Here is a 20,473-nt window from a genome sequence, read left to right on the forward strand (position 1 = left end):
AGTCAGAAAAGTGGGGGTAGGATGCACTAGGCAGGGGCTGCAGTGCGTGGAACGGTGTGGAGTCACCACAGAGCAGGACATGCGTGGAGTCAGTGAGCTGGCCGGTGTGGCTGGAGAATCAAATGGGAGGGTCAGGGGTGGGAGAGGACTCTGAAAAGGCAGGTCAGGGCCAGATGATACAGACCTGCTGGGTCCATCCAAGGAGTGGATGTCCGGGGCTGGAGGCCAAGGGAGGCCCCGAGGTTATTCAAGGCCAGGAGTCAATGCAACCTGGGCTGCAGGTGAGTAAGAGTCTTTCGGCAACCACCCAGAGCAGATTCCAGGGGCTTGAGACAAACTGGCACTAGATCAGCGCTGGGCACAGGGCATGTAGGAGGTGCTCAACAGACACTTGTTGAAAGGACAAATCAAACCCAGACCCACTGCAGTGGTCTGGAAAGATGCACCGAAGGAGCAAGGGGCCAGCACGGATTCGAGAGGAATTAGGGAGATCGAGCTGGAGTCAGGGGAGGAGAGGGAATAGGTGGGGGAAGGAGATGAGGACTCCAAGGGTGACTCTAGGTTTCTCGTTCAGCTGACGGCACAATTCAATGGCATGGGGGGCACAAAAGGAGGAGGAGGGAGGAGAAAAGGAACAAGAGTGGCGGAATGGCCCAGGGGGGCCTACAGAGCTGAGGTCTCCATGGGCAGTGACCAGGAAATGGCTCTTGCAACCCAGCAGACAGACATGTCTGAAAATCAGGAGCAAGGCAGGGGCTGGAGGGGTAGTTCTGGGAGTCATCTGCGGGCAGGGTTCAGATGAACCTGGCTGGAGAGATGGGGCAGAAAGGATACAGTGGGGGCGCTGGGGCTGACCCTGGGGAGTAGCACTCCTAGGTGGCAGACACAGAAAGAGGGGCCTGCCATGGGGACTAGAGTGGAGCAGGAGGGCTGGCAAGGAAGCCCAGGAGGTAGACGTTTCCAGAAGGGGTGGCACTGCTTAACAGTGAGAAAGCAGCAGGGACTCAGGGAAGGGCAGGAGCCACAAGGAGGGATTTTATTGGCCAACAAGGTCAGTGCTGCCCTAGGTGAGAGAGCTCTTAGTGGGTCGCGAAGGCAGAAGGCCACGCAGAGTGGATGAAGAACAAATGGACAGCGAGGCAATGGACACAGCCAGAACAGACCATGTTTCACTCATTCTCTCTTGAAGGGTAGATGAGGGAGCGGGAAGGGATGAGAAACAGGCAGGGGCAAGGGAGGCGGTACTTCTGAAGATAGGATGGCCATGAGCAGATGTAAAGGCTGGAGGGAAGTCAGTGGGAAGAGAGGAAGGCTTTGCTCACAAAGATGGGAAGGAGGGGTAACAAGGTTGGTGAGGGGGTTAAGTCCCTGCTGTTCTTCTTCTGAGACTAAGGAGAAGGCTGCGAGCCCAGCACACGTGTACATACAATTTTGGCTACTGATAAGGGAGATTATTAACAGTGCCCGTTTACCAAGTACCTGCTGGGTGCCATTCAATCCTTTGAATCTTCATTTAAGGTGAGTGTTACCATTCCTATCTTACATGGGAGGACTCTGAGACTCAGACAGGTTGACTGACTTGCCTAGAGACACATAGCTGGCGAGGGGCACAGCCAGGATCTGTACCCACATACATTCTGTGCATTCTCCTCCCTCAGGCTGTCCACCAGCCTCCATTTTTGAAACAGGAAATGTGGTCATCCACTGAGAGACGGGTCAGAGGGGCATAAGGGGCTGGAGGAGAGTGGTGAGGGTAAGAGGGAGCTGAGCAGAGAGCTCCCAGCGTGTCTGGAGGCTGGGCAGGTAAGTGCTTCTCCACCTCCTGGCTGCGTGGCTTCCCTCCAGCCCACCTCAGGACTCGGGCTTGAGAGCAGAGCAGGTGGCTGGACTGTCCGTGATCAAGGTATTGCAGGTGGGGCAAGGATAAATGCCCAATTGTGCCGAGGGGCTGGTGAGGGCAGTAAGTGACCTGCCCCGGGGCCTTAGCTATTCTGGGGAGGAGCAAAGCCCAGAGGGGACCTAGACATGGAGGGAGAGTAGGAATCCACACCCTGGTGATCCCAGGAGGAGAGTGGGGAAGGAAGGCATAGAGTAAGGAAGCTGTAAGAAGAGACTGTGGTTGGGGTGGTGGCCGAGGAGGAGTCGGCCTGGGAGGTGACAAACTCCCAAGTGTGCCCCCTGAGGTAGCTGGCTCACAGGGAGCTGAGTTAGAGGGCTACGGGCTGAAGAAGGCACAGAAATGAGAAGCTCAAGAGTAGAGTGAGATGGGGCTTGGGCATGGACACCCAAAGCTGCAAGAGGATGGTGAGCAGGGCCCAAGTTCAAGGGGAATGTGGCGCAGGGACCAGCACACGAGCACACCAGCAGGTCCTATGGGTCATGCTGTCAACTCTGTGTATCCAACTGGGCAGCTACACCACCAATGGATGGGGGTGTGAGGAGGGAACAAGAGAATGTGAAGGAGCCCTCACCATGCAGCTGACACTGCCCTAGGTGCTTTCACACGTTCGCTGTAGTCCCCACTGAAAACCTCCGAAGTGGGTGTCATGACAGAAAACCTTTCTCCGCCTTGTTTCCATTTTACAGATAAGGAAACTGAGGCTCAGAGAAGTAAAATGACTTGACAGAGGTCGTGCAGCTGGTATGGGGTAGAACAGGAATTTGAACCCAGACTATTTAGAACCAACAAAACAAACCATAGAGCTTTGGCATTACATGTCTCTGGGGGTGAATCCTGGCTCCCTCTGGCACTAACTGCGTGATGTGGGGCGGGTCACCATACCTCTCTGCCTTTAGTTTCCTCACCTCAACAACAGAGAGAGCAGGGACCTCACTAGGCTTCCATGGGGACCAAAGGAGATGGCACACATACAATGCTGAGCACCCTTCCTGACACACAGTCCACTTCAAAGGGTTATTTTAAGTGACTGTCACTAAAAAGATGTCCAGGTGCAGCCTTGCAGCTGCGACTCAAGCAACCTTGCTCTCAGAACCCCCACAACAGGAAATTAGGAACAGAACCAACTGATGAATCCACTGCCTTCCAAACACTCATCACTGCCACCTGAAACTCAGGAATCAAAGAGATGTGAGGGATGCACATCCCCCACCACCCAGGCTCCTGCTGTCCAAACTCAGGGGCCAAAGAGGTTTGGACAGCAAGAGATACCTATATATTTTGTTTTGTTTTGAACTATCCCCTCTAGCAGAGGTTCTCAAGCTTCCATGTGCATCAGAATCACCAGCTCTGTTCTGTGGAGATGCAGCTTCCCGAGCCCCACCGCCGGCTTCCAGTTCCCTAAGTCAGTTCCTTCTTGGTGGTTCTGACGCAAGTGGTCCAGGAAGCACACTTTAAAAACACTGCCCTCTCCTTCCACTATAGACTGCCTGATGGAGTACTCACATGGTAACAGAAAGACAGGGCTACGTGTGGAACATTCAGGAAAGAACACTGGTCAGTATGTCTTCTGTACTCCAGGGAGAGGGTGGCTGATGAGTCAGTATGAGGATTCTAATTCCGTGACTGTTCCACCCCCCACATCATGGCAAAGGGACACCAGACATCGCAGCTGGATGGCACTAGCCATGTTGGTGCCCCAGCTCCCTCTGCGCCAAGGCCCTGGTCACCAAGCCACCCCCGGAGAGTGATGGGTGCCCATGCAGGCTTTCCCACAGAAGGGACCTGCAAGTACCAGCAAACCGAGCATTCTGAGCTACATGGGAGTTGCCCACCCTCCTGTAACTGATGAACTGTCACGTGGATTAAACAGCATCCCCCACGAGTTAGTGATGGTCACCTAGCCCTCTTCCCCACCTCCATGCCCACATCCAACGAGTCACCCAATGTCCAAACGCCCCCTTCTTTGGAAGTAGAGACACTCATCAGGAGATTCTTTATCCACCCAGCACTGCCCATGTCCTAAATTCCTCCAGACCACCCCCAATCCCAGCACTTCACAAGACAGACACAGAGAAGGTTCTTAGTGAGACATCATTGATGGAGTACTGTCTACTGAGATAAGTGGTGCCACCAATGATATCATGCCATGAGCGCCTAATACTTCCCCAATATATCCTTGGTACCTGGAAGTCCACAGGAATTGGGCCATAGGGCATGCTGAGGTTTAAGGCTTGGACATCCTCCCGCTGCCTGATGTCCATCCAGGGGTTGTAGGCCACAGGAGGGAGGCCAGCAGGGACCTGGGGATCAGGAGCCAGGGTGATGTTCTCCAAGGGATACAACTTCTGAAATTCCTTGGGGAAAGAGCAGACAAAGGCACCATGCTATCACTCTTTGGGCAAAAGCACAAGGCTGGGATTCTATCTGTACTTACACTGCCTTCTCTCTAAGTCTGTGATGCATTTGTTTGCTCACAAACACTCCCTAAGTCAGGCTTTAGGTCACTCTCACAAGATGCCACTGGTAAAGAAATCATGGAAATTCTGTTTCCGACAACCCAGACATGACGGTTATCTTCCCTCATACAAATCAACACCCTCCCGTTCTGGTCTCCACCTTCTCTCCAACAAGTAAAGGTGTGGTATGACCTGAGAGAATTACCCTCAGGTCTGGTAATTCACTGGGAGAGTTCACAGGACTCACCACACAGTCATACTCATGGCTCTGAGTGATGACAGTGAAAGGATAGCACACTCAGTTGGCAAAGGGAAAAGGCGCATGGGGTGAAGTCTGGGGGAAACCAGCACAAGCTTCCAGAGTCCTCTCCCAGTGAAATCACACAGGATATATTTAATTCCCCCAGCAACGAGCTGTGTGGCATGTGTGAAATGCTGCCACCAGGGAAGTTTGTTAAAGCCTCAGAAACCCAGGGTCTTTACTGGGGCCAGTCACCTAGGCACCCACTGCCTGCACATAACAAAATTCCAGACTCCAAGCCTGAAAGCAGGGTTTTGCATAGACAGTTTAGGCAGAATGAGCCACTCTTATCAGTTCTGGGAATGGTGGGAAAACTGCCGAGATCCAGGTTCCCAGAGGCCAGCCAAGGGCCAATCCTGTAAGCAGGCATTGTCTAAAGATCGCAGTCAGGCCTGCTAGGTGAACTCTTTTCTGCACAAGAGGCAGGAGAAGTGAGTCTCATTCCATCAAGGGGGCTGACAGCTCCTGCTAGGAAGGCAAGATCCCCTGGGTCAATCAAAGCAAGACAATTGCAGCATCAAAGAACATGCCTTCTGGTCTCTACTCTCATCACAAGTGAGGGGCATTCTTTGTGAAGTCAAAAGGATGGGATGCTCAGGCCTGGGGAAAACAAGATACGGAAAACTCAAAAAGATTTTTCAAAAAGAGACTACATGTTCTAAATGATATACGTGTAAGCACAGGATTCAAGGCTCCAATGAGCAACGAAGTGCCCTGTGTCTAAGGGGTCTGACCTGACAAGCTCCGAGGAAAAGGCAGTTGTTGACAAGGGCTTCACCTTCCCTGGAATTGTGTCCTAAGGGCCATCCCTTATTGCAGGCTTTGGTGGCCAGCCCTGCCTCACTTCTCTATGATGATCTCATCATCCAATCCACCATTTGCTCACTGAGTTCAAGGAAAGGAAATAAAACACTCCAGTGGAAGAAGTGGGAAGCCAAGTGTTTCCAACAAGATTCTTACATGTCCTAAGCTTACTTCCTAGCTTTGATCTCTAAATCCCATCGTCACACTACTGAGTACTCTAGTACCATCAGGCACCCCTCGTGACCAGGGATAGCAGGATGTGGCCAACTTCACTATACATATCCCTCCTTTAACAAAAGACACAACTGTCACGGCTGTGTTGGATTAGCCCTCAGCTAGCTCTTCACCTTGGGATATCTGAAGGGGATGTGCGGTTTATGATACCCAACAGCCAGGAAGAAAGGACTGGTAGATGTTTTCATCTTTTCCAACAAGCGTATGGCTTCCTCAGTGCTCTGTTTGTCAGGCAAGGTGCCCTCAGGCACATCTGCCACATCCACGGGGCAAAGCAGGTTGGCATGGAGTTCTCCGTCTGGCCCCCTACATGTCTTTCAAAACAAAACATATAAAGTCAGCTTTTTAAATGCAAGAAATAGAAGTCGTGAAGTTTACACACTCAATGGATTTAACATTCGCATCACCAGCTCATTAAGTATTAGTCATTCAGGTTGGACGAGCACACAGGAAGCAGAACTAAAACAAAGAAGCATTTCTTCTTTTCCAGGCCCGGGCCAGAAATCCACCAGCACTTAGATTCTTGCTGTTAATCCTCTGTCTCCAGGTCATAACTAATTAAAGGAAACCCAAGTAAACAAACGATCAAAAAAACTCTGTCTCTAACTCAACAATAAAAAAATAAATAAGCCAGAAAGAAGCCAATTGAAAAATGGGCAAAGGACTTGAATAGATATTTCTCCAGAGAAGAGATACAAATGGCCAATAAGCACATGTAAAGATGCTTAACATCATTAGTCACCAAGGAAACGCAAATCAAAACCACAATGAGATACCACTTCACACTCACTAGGACGGCTATAATTTAAATAAATGGAAAATAACAAGTGCTGACGGGGACGTGGAGAAACTGGAATCCTCATACAACGCTGGTTGGAATATAAAATGGTGAAGTTGCCTTGGAAAACACCCTGGCAGTTCCACAAACAGTTAAACATAGAGCTATTATAGGATCCAGCAATTCCACTCTCAGGTATACACCAACAAAAATAAAAACCTAACTCTGAACAAACACTTGACCTAGCAATTATACTCAAGAGAAGAGAAAACTTAAGTCCACACAAAAACTTGTACACAGATGTTTATAGCAGGGTTTTTTATGGTAGCCAAAAAGTGGAAACAATCCAAACAGCCATCAACTGGATAAATAAATTATGTCATGCCGATACAGTGGAATACTGTTTGGCTATAAAAAAGAATGAAGTTGTGATCCATGCTACAACATGGATGAACCTCAAAAACATTATGCTAAGTGAAAGAAGCCAGACACAAAAGGTCACATATTGTATGACTCCATTTATAAAAAATGTCCAGAACAGGCAAATCCATAAAGACAGAAAGTAGATCAGTTGTTGCCACAGACTAGGGGCTGAGAAGAAACGGGGAGTGAATGGTAATGGGTGCAAGGTTACTTTCTAAGGTAATGAAAAGAGTCTTAAATTGATTTTGGTAATGGTTGTACAACTGTGTGAATATACTAAAAATCATTGAATTGTACATTTTAAAAAGGTGATTTTCATGGTATGTGAATTATAGCTCAATTAAACATTTTTTTTTTAACCAAAGATAAAATGTGTCTTCAATTTCAAAGACTGACTAAGGTTTGTACGACAGGGTCCCAGTCAACTAGATAAGGTGAAAGTCCATGGAAATTTCCAGATCCATGCACAGAATGGAAGCTACTGCTTCATTACCCAAAGTGGCCATGTTGGCACAAGGCCAAAATTAGTTTTGACTATGATTTCTACCTCACAAAGACCCAGGGGCAGCAGCAACTGCTCCTCCATCTCAAAGAGGAGCGTCCTTTCACAGGCATGCCTTGTCCACCCTGCCCTTGGGCAGGCCAGCCCTGCACCTGCCTCACAGCACCTCCTAACCCTCTACGTTCAAACGATCTGCAGCATTCATGGGGGACTAGGCATGGTCAGACCCACGGCTTTGAGAATGAATGTGGGGGATGGGAACGGGGCCTGGCATTTGTAAGTAAGGCCACTAATAAGTAGCAAGAAGGCTTCAGGGAACAAAGAGATTGAGATGGGCTCTTCCAATCTCATTCTGCTCCTACTCAAGCCACAAGCCAAAGGTCAAAGCCCTCAACTTTCACCGTATTCTGAAATGGGAAGTTGCTGAGAATTTAGAATACGCCTTTCCACCCCACCAACCCCCCAAATCCGCACTCTTCTCCACATGATACTTCTAAAAACCTCCGAGAAGCATGTCATTTCTCAGTTCTCCTGCTGGTTTCCTGAATTTCTTAAAAATGGATCTTAGTTTCATTTATACATTGGGGGTTCCTCCAGACCAAAATTAAATTTTTTTTGTAGATTCTTTATTTTTCCATAATGCTCTAAAATTTTAAAGCCCCTATCAAAGGTCTCAGCACCTAAACAGACTCATTCGGCCTGAGACTGACAGACAAACAGACAGACAGATAGGTGGTATGCCTTTCTCTCAATCTGGGCCGAGGCTCCTAGAGCACAGGTCTCTCTTCTCTTTCATGACCAGCATCTCCTATAACCCTTGGCACAGAGCCTAATCAGAATGAGCACCAAGGAGCCATTAAATGAGTCCTACAGATTAGAACATAAGGTTCTAGAACAAGGCATACCCACTGGCTTCTAAAACGCAGCCACCTCTTCCTGTGGACGTAATGCTAATGATCCCAACACTAGTCTCTCCCAAGTCATGATCTCAAACACAACCCGCTTACCTCACTGTGTAACCAGCTTAAAAGAACATGCAGTACACCCAATAGTTAACCAAATTTGCTAGACCAGGAAAAAGCAGTTCCTCTTCAGAACAGTACCCCTTTCACATCCTTACCTTGGTGTTTTCATACTTTTCAGAGGAGGGATGATAAGGTGGAATAGACCAGCTATATGGAGAATCGTCACTATGATTTGAAGATATTCCTTGAAGTGCAAAAAAACGAAAGTTGTTAAATAAAACATGAAGGGTCCTTCACTGCTCTCTCCACCCAAAATCCAACCTTTGTAAGCAGTTGGGGAAGTATCACCTCCCCTCTTTGGGACTCAGTTTCTTCATCTATAAAATCCAGAGCTTAGACCAGATGATGAGAAGTCCCCAATAAAGCAACTCTCTAGGTGTCTATTTGAGTACTGAGCATCTGATCTCCTGGTCCCTAACGCCCTGGCAACTCACGCGAGGCTCTGAGGAAGAATCACCAAAGGGTGAGATCAGTCAGCCTGTTCCAGCAATGCAGCCCAGCAGAGCCCTTGCTGGAGCCTCTCAGCAGCCCTACACAGGAGGCAGCAGAGGCATCAGCCCCACCATGGGCCGGGTGGGGAAGGTGAGGCTCCGAGAAGGTCAGTGCCTTGCCTGATGCCAACCAGGCATTAGATAAGTGAGCCAGGACTCAAACCCACACCTTAGGACTCCAAGTTCAGTGCTCACTCATGAAGCAGAAACCCACCCCTAAGGTCAGTAGTTCACAGTCGGTTTGGGAAGACAAAACAACACGTGAAACCAAGGAAGGACTGCCAGCTGTCTAGAGAGTAGAAGAGGTGCTGTGTAAGTAGGGGAGCCCCCAGGCACAGAGGTGATATGGGTCCAGTGAGGGCTGGCAGCAAGCACTTCTAGTAGTCAGCGAAGCCTGCAAGGCCTCTGAAGGAAGTGCCGCCTATGGGGATTGGCCAGGTAAGGCAGAGAGGGTAGTGCAGGCAGAACCATGGGAGAAAGAGCATCACCAGCGCAGCAACACATTAAGGCTCCAACGGGAAACACCAGATGAGGCAGGATTGGAGGCAAAGGGGCAGTGGGTGGAGGGCTTATCACACAGCAAGCACTGTGGGAAGAGCAGAGGAAGCCAAGAGACCTGGGTTCAAATCCTGGTGCTGCCCCTTAGTACCCAAGCAAACTTGGGCGAGCTACTTGACCTGCGTGAGCCTCAATGTCCTCCTCAGGAAATGATGATGACGAGAAAAACCCACCATGCTTGCTGTTGAGGAGAGGATTAAAGGAGCGGCCAGCACAGTAACTGGCACTCAGTGGTGGCTGCTGTCACCTCGAACAGGTCCTTCCCTGACAGAACAAGGTCTTGAGAACAAAACTCAGTTGAAAAATGTGTTTCCACAAGGACTGCACACGAAGCTTTTGTTCTCTGGCTAAGGCACGGCACGCAGAGCCTGATCCCACAATCTAATTATCAGGAGAAAGGAGGCCACGCAACACCACTCAGGCCTTGTTTGGCCTCCATTTCTGAAGCACTATCTCCCCTCTGCTGTATTTCCTCCTCTCCACAAAATCGTCTCTGCCCTCCCTCCAGCTGTATTCAGACAAGGGGTGTCATGATGAGTCCCAACTGCAGAAAGTTCTACTGATGGTGGGCTTTCGGCTGCACAACATGATTCTTGACAGATTCAGCTTCACAACTTGGCCCAACTTAGCCCAGCCGAACGTTACCCTCAAGCTGGACTGGCCAGCTGGGTTCCAAAAGAAGGCTGCTGAGCCCGCTGGTGTAACCAGCGAGCAAAGGGAAAGCTAGTGAAAACACTCACGTCACGTTGTAGCCCCTAATGAGAAGCATTACTGGCCGGGCAGGCGGACAGAGCTTGGGTTTCAACACACTTTCACGCGCCCGAACTACATGGATTGGGGCGCTCCACTGGGAGGTCATCAAGGCAGCTACAACTCTAGCTTCCCAGAGAAGGAATCTGAGGCTCAAAGAGGATGACTGATTTGCCCAAGGTCAACTTCACAGCTAAGAAGGGGCAGAGCTGGGACTGGAACCCAGGTCGTGAATTCCTGGTGTCATCATCCATCAGCAATTCACCCTGCCTCCAGAGATGTTCATCCTGATGGCACGCGTGACAGCAAAGACCTAAAAACAGCTTAGACTAAAGTAAGGTACATCTGGATGTTAGACTACTGTGCAGTCATTAAAACTGACTTTGCATGAAGAGTAACTACATGGGAAAATGTTTATGTTTCAAACATTCACAATATAAAATTGTATATACAGGAAAATCTCAAATCAGAAAATAATATGCCCAGAACAAGGAAACATCAAAATACAGCTCTCCTCAGCATGCTGCAATTGTAAGTAATTTATATTCTTTAGTTTATATTTTCCTTTTTCCCAACTTTTTATCAAAAAAGCATTACTTCAATAAGTAAAAAAGTTTTAAAGTTTGTCTGTGCTTCAGCATTCTCATTTTGGCATTAAAGAGAGCCAATTTATCAGGCAGTGTTCAAAGTTAGGTCTGGCGGCCCCTGGGAGCCTATAGGCCCTGGGTATCAGCTTACTCTCCTCTTTCTGACCTAATTTACAGATGGTGGGCAGCAGCCCCAGCCAAGTCATAGCCTCTTCTGGGCAAGTCGGCATAGCTGCCCTGGTCTTGCTATACTGACAGGGACCCTGGGGTACAGAGGGTCAGGTGCAGAGCTGGACTCACACTCAACCCTGCCACCTCCCAAGCCAGTGCCCTTCCTTCCACCTGAGGCATCATAGGGACTAAAGAGCACCATGACTAGTTTCTGAAAGCAAGAAAAAGTCCTGCTACCCTTTATCACTCTTGGTGAGAACATGAAGCCAAGTTGAGAATATTTTGTATAAAGTCAGCAGTGACAAACGAGGTGTCCACCAGCCCGAAAAGGCCTTTGCAAAGACAGCCCCAACCCCAGGAGGGGATCCCTGTACTTGGGCACAAAACAAGAGATGATCCAGACGTTGGACAGCAAGCAGTACCAGGGTGAAAGACTTTTCCCACCGACATGGTCACGTAGCCATTCTCCTTGAAGTACTGGGGGATGGTGGAGAAGTTTCCAGCATGCACCCTCCAGTAGGAGTTGAAGTCATACAGGCGGGTGGTGTCTGGTCTCCTCCCGGTGAGGAAGGACACCCGGCTCGGGGCGCACACTGCTTGCTGTTAGGGAGCAGAAGCAGAGGAAAACATCCTCAGAGGAAAACAGAGTCTGTGAGCTAAAAGGTAACCAGGCAACCTCCCGAGTCCCCGGCAAACAGCTTGGCAGCTGAGTCATGCAGATCTCAAAGCCAACCAGTGGGATTTGGGCCTCACCCAGATGCCAGAAATAATCCTTCCCAGAGAGAGAGAGGGCAGGACTCAGCCCCTCAAACCAGCAGATGATTGTGTCCTTCTATGTGATGGTGTCTCAGACGTGCACAGAGCAGGCAAGGGTCTTCGGGGCAGCCCCATGCGGGGGCTCAGGGAGGAGTGCTGCCATGGCAAACTGGCAGGCTGGCACCTGCCCAAGGTCAGTCAGCAGATCTGAGGATGGCATTCTGCAGCACCCCTTCCTCCTCAGCACCAGGCAATCCCCTCTTTGGGGAAGAAAGCTGGGCAGGACCGTCCCGAGCATGTTAGAGCCAGGGCATATCCTCCACCCAAGGGCATATCCTCCACCAAGCTTGAAGGGACAAGCTTCCTTGCCAGTGGACGCCTGGGTCTTCTCAAACGCCATTTTCCAGACTATGTCTCCCTCCAATAAAGAGATGTCTGGCATAATCAGTGCCATCTAACAATAGCTGAAGGGATCCCCCAACCCTCAGTGCACAAAGCACACATCCACACCTAGGGGTCCCCAGACATACCTGAGCAAAGGCATTCTGGAAGAGGAGGCTGTGGGATGCCAGTTGGTCGATGTTTGGGGACCTGATGAGCTGGTCCCCATAACAGCCCAGGGAGGGACGCAGGTCATCCACGATGATCAGAAGGACATTCAGAGGATCTGGACGGGGGAAGGGGCTTCAGTGAGATCACCTGCACTGACACTGAACCCCTACTCATGGTAGGTGGTAGGGTACTGAGAGGCCCAAGGCTGGCCCCTGCACCTTGACAGCCCAGCCAGCCAAGCAAGGGAGAGGGTGACCAGGGCTGGGGCTCAGGGAGGGTGGGAGTGGGAGTACAGAGGAAGCCCCAGTCCTGGGTGGCAGGGTTAGGCTTTGGCCATGGCCAAAGCCTGGATGAGGGAGAGAGAGAGAGTGAAGGAGGGAAGGAAGGATAGAGGAAAGGAATGAAGAATTTAGGGATGGGGGGAAGGCTGGACAGAGGGAAGAAATGATGGCGGGTCGGAGGGAAGGAAAGGAGTGAAGAATGGAGGCAGGGAAGAGTGGATGGGAGAAGGAACAGTATCAGAGAAGGAGCAAGGCAGTTAAGGATGGATGTAGGCAGAGAAGGAGGGAGGGAGTCCTGCAATCTGGGCGAGGGCGAGGGAGGAACCTGTGGCCGACTCGCCTGGCGCCGCAGACTCGAGGGAGCTGCAGACGGAACCCAAGACCAGAGCAAGCCATAGCAGGCCCCGGCAGGGCGGCAGCATTTCGGCACCGGTGCAGCCGTTCTGGGGCGACGGCGACACGGTGCGGCGGGAGGGCAGGGCTGAGCCGCCGCCGCCGCCGCCGCCACCGCGAGCCCCGCCTGGCAAACCAGGGCCGTCCGCAGGAACCACCCAAAGGTGGCTCTTCAGGCTGGGGCTCCGGCGGAGCACGAGCGCGCTCGCGCTCTTCGTCCCCCGCCCGCCCCGCCCCTCGGGGGCGGGGCCTGGTGGGGAGCGAGGCCCTCGCGCGATCTGGGACACAGCAGAGCGGGCGCCGCCCCGCTGCTTCTTCCGCCTCGCGCACCCAGCGGCCCATGCGCGCCTTCACAGTTGGAGAGTTGCTGGGGGAATCTTTCCAGGTGTTTCGGACGAGCTGTGATGCGATGCAATCACTGTCCTTAACCAGCAGTTTCCAGCCTCTTTGCCTTTGCTCGTGCTATACCTTTCCCCTAGAAGCCCTTGCCTTCCCTCAACTATCTATAAAAGTCACACATTTCCTTGCAGACCAGCCCAAATGCCATTCTCTTTCAGTGAGGCCCTTTGAGAACCCTCCTTCCTCCATCTTTAGCACCCCCTTTCCTATGCATTTGTTCAGCAAATACTTATTAAGTACCGCAGATATGTGTACCAAGCACTGCTAGCGGCTTGGGAGTTCTAAGTCCCTGCCCTTGCAGACAGTAAATAACCAAATAAACATAGAATGGCAGCGGGCATACGCGGTCTGGAGAAAAGTAAGGTGAGGGGGTGTTTCTTGTAATTTTCTATGGGGCGGCCAGGCAAAGCCTCACTAGTAAAATGACATTTGAACAAAAACTTAAAGGAGGCAAGGGAGCAAGCCACGTGGATGTCTTCAAGAAAGGTGCTCCAGGCAGAGGGAGCAGCCATTGTGGAGAGTATGCTTGACAGTGTTAGAGGACAGCACAGAGGCAGGTGTGGCTGGCAAGGAACCAGGATACCAGACCGGAAGAGTGAGAGTCATCACACTGCTGGCAAGAAGCACCCACTGTCTGCCTGAGGCAGAAAGTTGGGAAGGACATCATTACAGTCAATGCCCGCCCCGCCCGCCGCCTCCTGCCCCCCGCCGATGAAATAACCTAACACAATGCCAGGCAGATTGAAGATCTTTTTTGCATGCAGGAATGCATAAATATTAGTGTTGTTATTGGGGGCAACATGCTCATTTTCTCCTCACCGCGACACTGAGCTAGATGCTACTATCATTCCCATTTTACAGAGCCAGAAATTAAAACTCAGAGAGACTAAATCACTTGACCAAGGACACACAGCCAGGAAGTGGAGGAACAGAGTGACTCTCCATGAGAAATGTGCCTTCTCAGGAGGGGGCGAGAGCATGGTCATCGCATGTGGCCTATTGCCATGGCTGCTGCACTTGCTTTGCTGTTTCCTCGGGCCTGAGCACAGGCAGCTGTTCACACTGGAGCCTGGCTGGCGACCCACTGGGAAGGGCTAGCCTCCATCTGCACTCCCCAGGCCAGAACACATTGAGTCCCTCAGGGTGGGCCAACCCCAGCCAAGGGCCCAAGCTGCCAAGTTTCAGGTGGCACCTCAGCTGTTCCTCCTCATCCTGACATTTGCCTTGTCTTGGTGGCTGCTCAGGGTCTTGCCCTTTCCCTCCTAAAATTATGGCCTTAACATTTCAGGAAACTCAGAGCCTCATGTCAACAAGGACTCTAGTGGATGTCTAGAAAATTGCTTTTACCCTTATTTCCTCTCTCCTTGGCATCTGTAATACATTCTTATAGCAATAGGTGCCTCTTATGAGTTTGTAAACTTAGGACCTAATTATATCAAGTCATGTGTCACTTAACAACAGATATGTTCTGAGAAATGCATCATTAGGCGATTTCATTGTTGTGTAAGCATCATAGAGTGCACTTACACAAACCTAGGTGGTACAGCCTACTACACACTGTCGACGAAAATAATCCATAACCAATCTATAAATGAAAATTTGGGTGAGTTTATTCTGAGCTTAAATCTGAGGATTATAACCCGGGGCCTTTCTTCCTGAAGGAAGAAAGGACACCAAAGAAGTGGGGTGTACAGACTGGTTATATACCCCCAGAGAGGATGTTTCACATAGGATTGAAATGTCCCTTTTACAATAGTCGCGAGACTGCTCTGTCGGCACAGCATTGATGGAAACAGCAGGTAGGTCTTCTGTCTCAGTGAACACAGCAGGGTGGCAGTCTGTTGTCTCCAGCTGAGTGGTCACAGGTGAGCTGGGTGGTCAAAGGTGAGTGCAGCAATCAGTTCCTAGCCTAAGGAAAAATGCTTATCCCTAAGGAAATGCTACTGTGGGGGGAAGTTGCACCTTTGTCTCAAGGGCCTTTGTTCTGGCCACAGAAAATGTCTAGGCAGATATGCAATGCGTGCTCAATAGCCACAGTCAGGCCCTTTTGGAAAAAACAAAGTCAGGCTGAATTAGGTTGATACCAAATGGGTTCCTCATATACTCCAATATATCCTATTGCTTGCCATTTTTATTTGTCAACATCGAGACTATATGGTACTAATCTTGTGGGATCAACCATCATATATGCAGTCCGCCATTGACCAAAACGGCAGAATGCAGTGTGTGACCGTACTTGTCCTTATCAAAAAGCCATTAAGAAAAAATAATTCAGTAAACCCCAGGGTTGGCCAAAGAAGGGAGTGAGGCAGAAGTTGCACACAGTTGCTGGCTCTAAAAATGTCTGTAGTTCATTTGTGGACACCTTTCAAATTGGTGGGATACATGAGGAATAAGAGGCAGCCTGGGCCTTGCCTGCCTCCTCCCTCCGAAGAGTGCACATTCGGTGGGGAGGAGGGACAGCAGTGTAATGCGATCTCCATCACACAGGTGGACTTTTGATTTGTCAAAAAGAAGAGTTCCCCGAGAAGAAGCAATCAGATGTGAAGACAAGTTCACCCAATCTGACACTGATTCAAGGCCCTCTGCCATGCTGCTGAGGTGTGGGAGGACACCAAGAAGGGGCAGCCGCAGAGCTGGTTCTAGAGAACAGCCAGGCCTCTAATGACAGATATGAGAGACCAGGTATGGGGCCTATGATGCATTTGATCATGCAGTCTCATCTATATCTTTCTGGGAGAGTTTAGATTTGAATAAAGGTGAACAGCTAGCATTCATTGACAGCTGTGGTGGACAGACCCTAAGGTGATCGCCAATGAGTCACACCCTGTATAATCCCCTCCATTTGAGTGTGGGTGCAACCTGTGCTTCTAATCAATAGAATATGGTGAAGATGAGACTGGATGTCACATCTGTGACTACATTACCATGTATATATGAATCCATCTTGCTAGCACACACTAGAGAGATTCTCCTGCTGGTCTTGAAAAAGCCATATTGTAACTGCCCCTAGAGAATGTCACATGACAGGGAACTGTGGGTGGCCTTTAGGACCTCAGAGCAGCCTCCAGCCAACAGCCAGTTAGAAGTCAAGAACTCAGTCCTAGGACCACAAGGAAATGAATTCAGCCAACAATCACATGAGGAGGACTCCAGATTCCAGAAGGGAATGCGGTCTGGCCAATACCTCAATTGCAGCCTTGTAAGACCCTGAGCAGAGGCTCCAGCTAAGCTGTGCCTGGACTCCTGAGCTGTGGAAGCTGAACTAATAAATATGTGTTGTTTTAAGCCACTAAAATTGTGGTAACTTGTTATGCAGCAATAGAAAATGAATACAACAGCATTATTCATTCTCAACATTAATAGACATTTGACCTCAAGGTCAGATCCATTTGTAGGGTGACTCTAACAAAACTCAAGCAGATGTGGAAGTAGCTTCTTATGGTTAACAAAGCACTGATGCCCTAAAAGAGTCCATGAAAGCAGTTTTGAATTGTTCCACATAAACCACGCCCATTAAGACCAATCCACCAGCTATGCTGAGGTATGTGATGACAACACAATTCTGGAGAGAAACGACAGCCTCTCTGTCTTCAATCTAGCTACGGCCACAATCAAAGAAAAGATTGAGGGAAAAGGGGATGTTTTCAGTGTTCCAACAAAGCCCAAGAGGCCACAGACACAGCTGAGATTAAACTTGCAGGGCAACTGGAGAGGCTTGAAAGATCAAATGGACAAGTGCAAGGAGATGATGATGCAGAAAAAGTGAAAGCAAAAGCTGAAGATTGACTTTGTTGGACACGTAGTCCAGTTTAAGGAACACAAAGCAGCCCTGCTTGCTGGAGATACCCCAGACTTGAACAATTCCCACTAATAAAATTTCAAAATTGACAGTTTTCCAAAATATTTAAAACACCCCAAGAGACCAGAAGGTGAACCTTTCTTTCCTAAATATCAGCTGCATTCACACAGTAGCTTCAATTCATGGAGCAGTTTTTAGAGGGGTAGCCTAGTTTCAGCAAAAACTAAAATATGTAGCTGAGAGCATCATAAAATCAGGCCTCCAGTTTCCACATCTAATGTCTCAAGATGGGACTGCTTTGTAGCTCAGTGCCTGCATGAGATTTAATAGGGCATCCAAAGCAAACAGTCCCAATCTTTCTATATAAAATACATACAAGCAAATATTAAATACACATCCGGAATAGTAAAGAAATAATGATTGGTTCCCTTCCAGTTTAAGTTAATGAACCAGACACAGGCATTTATTGTCTCTTATGGGTTGGATCCGCCAGAAAATTGACTCAGAGTTAAGTGTGCAGAATCTTTATTGGGATTGCCTTTCAGAGAAATACCTGTGGAAAGGCTTGGAAGGGAGCAAGAGTGGACAGAAGGAGTACTCAATCTGTGATAGAGGCCTTTGCTGACCCCATGGGGCAGTCTAGAGCTAGAATAGCACTTGAGAGTTGTCTCGAGTCAGGCCAAGATGGCCAGATATTTATACATCACCTTAATAAGTCATTGAATGTGAGTTACTCTGGGAGGGGTGTGATCTTGGGAAACGTGGCTCTCTGCTGCTGAGGCAAGCCCTGAGGGGTTGAACAGCAGAAGGCTGTCTGCCCACAGCCTCCCCAGCAACTGTGGCAAGAAGTCCTTCATTGAAAGGGGATTTAGGTGGCACATCTATATGTTCACCACATCTCTTCCTCCCTTTAGAATAATTATGAAGGAACAAAAACAATATAACTGGACAGCAAGCAAGAATGGGAGGAAGATGCTCAAGTTCATTAGTTATTAGGGAAATGAAAATCAAAGCCACAGTGAGGTACCACTTCACACCAACTAGGATGACTATTATCAAAAAAATGGAAAATATCAAGTGTTGGTGAGGATGCAGAGAAATTGGAATCCTCATACATTGCTGGTGGGAATGCAAAATGATGCAGCTGCTGTGGGAAACAGTTTTGTGGTTCCTCTAAAAATTAAACATAGAATTACCACATGACTCAGCAGTTCCGCTCTTAAGTATATACAAAAGAATTCAAAACTGGTACTCAAACAAATACATGTAAACACATGTTCCTAGCAGCACTATTCACAATAGCTGAAAGGTGGAACAGCCCACATGTTCACCAACAGATGCATGGATAAACAAATTGTAGTTATATCCATATAATGGGATATTATTCAGCCACAAAAGGAATGAAGTACTGATGCTTGCTACAACATGGATGAACCTTGAGAACATCATGCTAATTGAAAGAAGCCAGATACAAAGGGTCACATATTATGTGATTCCATTTATATGAAATATTCAGAATAGGGAAATCTATAGAGACAACACAAATTGGTAGTTGCCAGGAGTTGGGGGAGAGCAACTGCTTAATGGGTACGGGTTTTCCTTTGGGGTAATGAAAATGTTTTGAGATAGAGATGGTGGTTGTACAACATTGTGAATACACTGAATGCCACTAAATTGTTCATTTTAAAATGGTTAATCTTATGTTATGTGAATCTTACCTCAGTAAAAAAAAAAAAAAAAAAGGACGGGAAGGGACCTGCAATGAATTAAAAATGTCACCAAGTTTCTGAAAGCTGCCACAGTAGAGACCAAGGAACCTACAGCCGAGAACATCTACGAAGGGGGTTTCAGTTAAAGAAGGAACAAACTTAGCCTAGAAGTCTCCCACCTCAGAGATAGCAGGTATGACAGAGGGGAGGAGTGAGAAATGGGACTTAGAGAGATTAATTGAAAGTTTCTTTATGGAAGTTAATCTTCCCCAGAAGACCCAAAAGCCTGTATTTAACCCAAGAATTAATTAAAGAAGAGCTCTTCTCTAAAGAAATCAAATAAATAGTCTGGGAAGGACTAGAAAAACTGGAGCAAGTGTTGGAGCCACCAAAAAAAATCTTTCCAGATTATGACATTTTGGAGGGCTCCCAACAAAACTGTCAGTACGCTGCCTCTTTATTTTAAAATGAAGCCTACAAATCAATAAGTCCCACCCATGTACACAGAGCTGCCAAGTCAGCCTCATTCTTAAGTGTAATCAGACAACAACAAAAAAGGCCAAACATATGAGGAGAGTGTACAAGATGACAGAGAAATATCAAGAAAAACAAACAGCAAAGCTGGCCCAAGAGGAAAGAGATAATTAAGAGGACAGAAAAGAATAGTTTAAAAAATGGCCCTACAAAAATATCTTTTATGAGGCTGGCCCAGCGGCATAGTGCTTCAGCAGCCCGGGGTTTGCCAATTCAGGTCCTGGGGGTGGAGCTACACACCACTCATTGAACCACGCTGTGGCAGCATCCCATATGGAAGAACTAGAAGGACTTGCGGCTAGGATATACAACTATGTACTGGGGCTTTGGGGAGAAAAGAAAAAGAGGAAGATTGGCAACAGATGTTAGCTCAGGGCCAAGCTTCCTCACCAAAATACATATATACATATCTTATATTAATAGCCTCAGAAAGACTTGAGAAGATATTGAATATATAGCACAAGAACAGGCTGCTATGAAAAAATTATAACACAACACAAAAGATCACTTGGAAATTAAAACTATGATTGCAAAATTAAAAATTCAATAAGAGAACTGAAATATCAAGTTGAGAGAAATTTGTACAATGTACAACAGAAAGACAGGAAAGGATACCACCAAGTGCTGGCAAGAATGTGGAGTGATTCAAACTCTCATCCATTGCTTATAGGGGGTTAATTGGTACAACCACTGCAAAGAACTCTGTGGCAGTATTTACTAAGGCTAACACTAAACATGTGCCTACTCCATGACCCAGCAATTCAACTTCAATGCATGTACCCAACAGATATGAGTACTTACGGCCACCAAAAGACATGGACAAGAATACTCATAGTAGCATTATTTGTTTTTTTTCCTAAAGATTGGCACCTGAGCTAACAACTCTTGCCAATCTTCTTTTTTTCTTCTTCTTCTCCCCAAAGCCCCCCAGTACATAGTTGTATATTCTAGTTGTGAGTGCCTCTGGTTGTGCTATGTGGGACACCACCTCAGCATGGCCTAACAAGTGGTGTCATGTCCGTGCCTGGGATTTGAACCAGTGAAACCCCAGGCTGCCAAAGCGGAGC

General features: G+C 48.4%; 1 protein-coding gene across 7 annotated transcripts in view; it reads right to left on the reverse strand.

Moving 5' to 3' along the window:
- The window catches only part of IDS (iduronate 2-sulfatase), a 58,696-nt gene that overhangs the window by 12,446 nt on the left and 25,777 nt on the right, over window positions 1-20,473 (reverse strand). For 3 of the 7 annotated variants that reach the window (XM_070502833.1, XM_070502828.1, XM_070502827.1), the window contains exons 3-7: window positions 12,267-12,403; window positions 11,403-11,580; window positions 8,519-8,607; window positions 5,809-6,009; window positions 4,084-4,254 (exon numbers count right to left, since the gene is read on the reverse strand). In XM_070502833.1, coding sequence (XP_070358934.1) covers window positions 4,084-4,254; window positions 5,809-6,009; window positions 8,519-8,607; window positions 11,403-11,580; window positions 12,267-12,403 — 776 coding nt within the window. Of the gene's footprint in view, window positions 1-4,083; window positions 4,255-5,808; window positions 6,010-8,518; window positions 8,608-11,402; window positions 11,581-12,266; window positions 12,404-12,894; window positions 13,203-20,473 lie in introns of those variants that run through there. The other 4 variants (XM_070502832.1, XM_070502834.1, XM_070502831.1 and 1 more) reach the window with 4 other exon arrangements.

The sequence above is a fragment of the Equus asinus genome, chromosome X, assembly GCF_041296235.1.
Source record: "Equus asinus isolate D_3611 breed Donkey chromosome X, EquAss-T2T_v2, whole genome shotgun sequence".
Classification (NCBI taxonomy): Eukaryota; Metazoa; Chordata; class Mammalia; order Perissodactyla; family Equidae; genus Equus; species Equus asinus.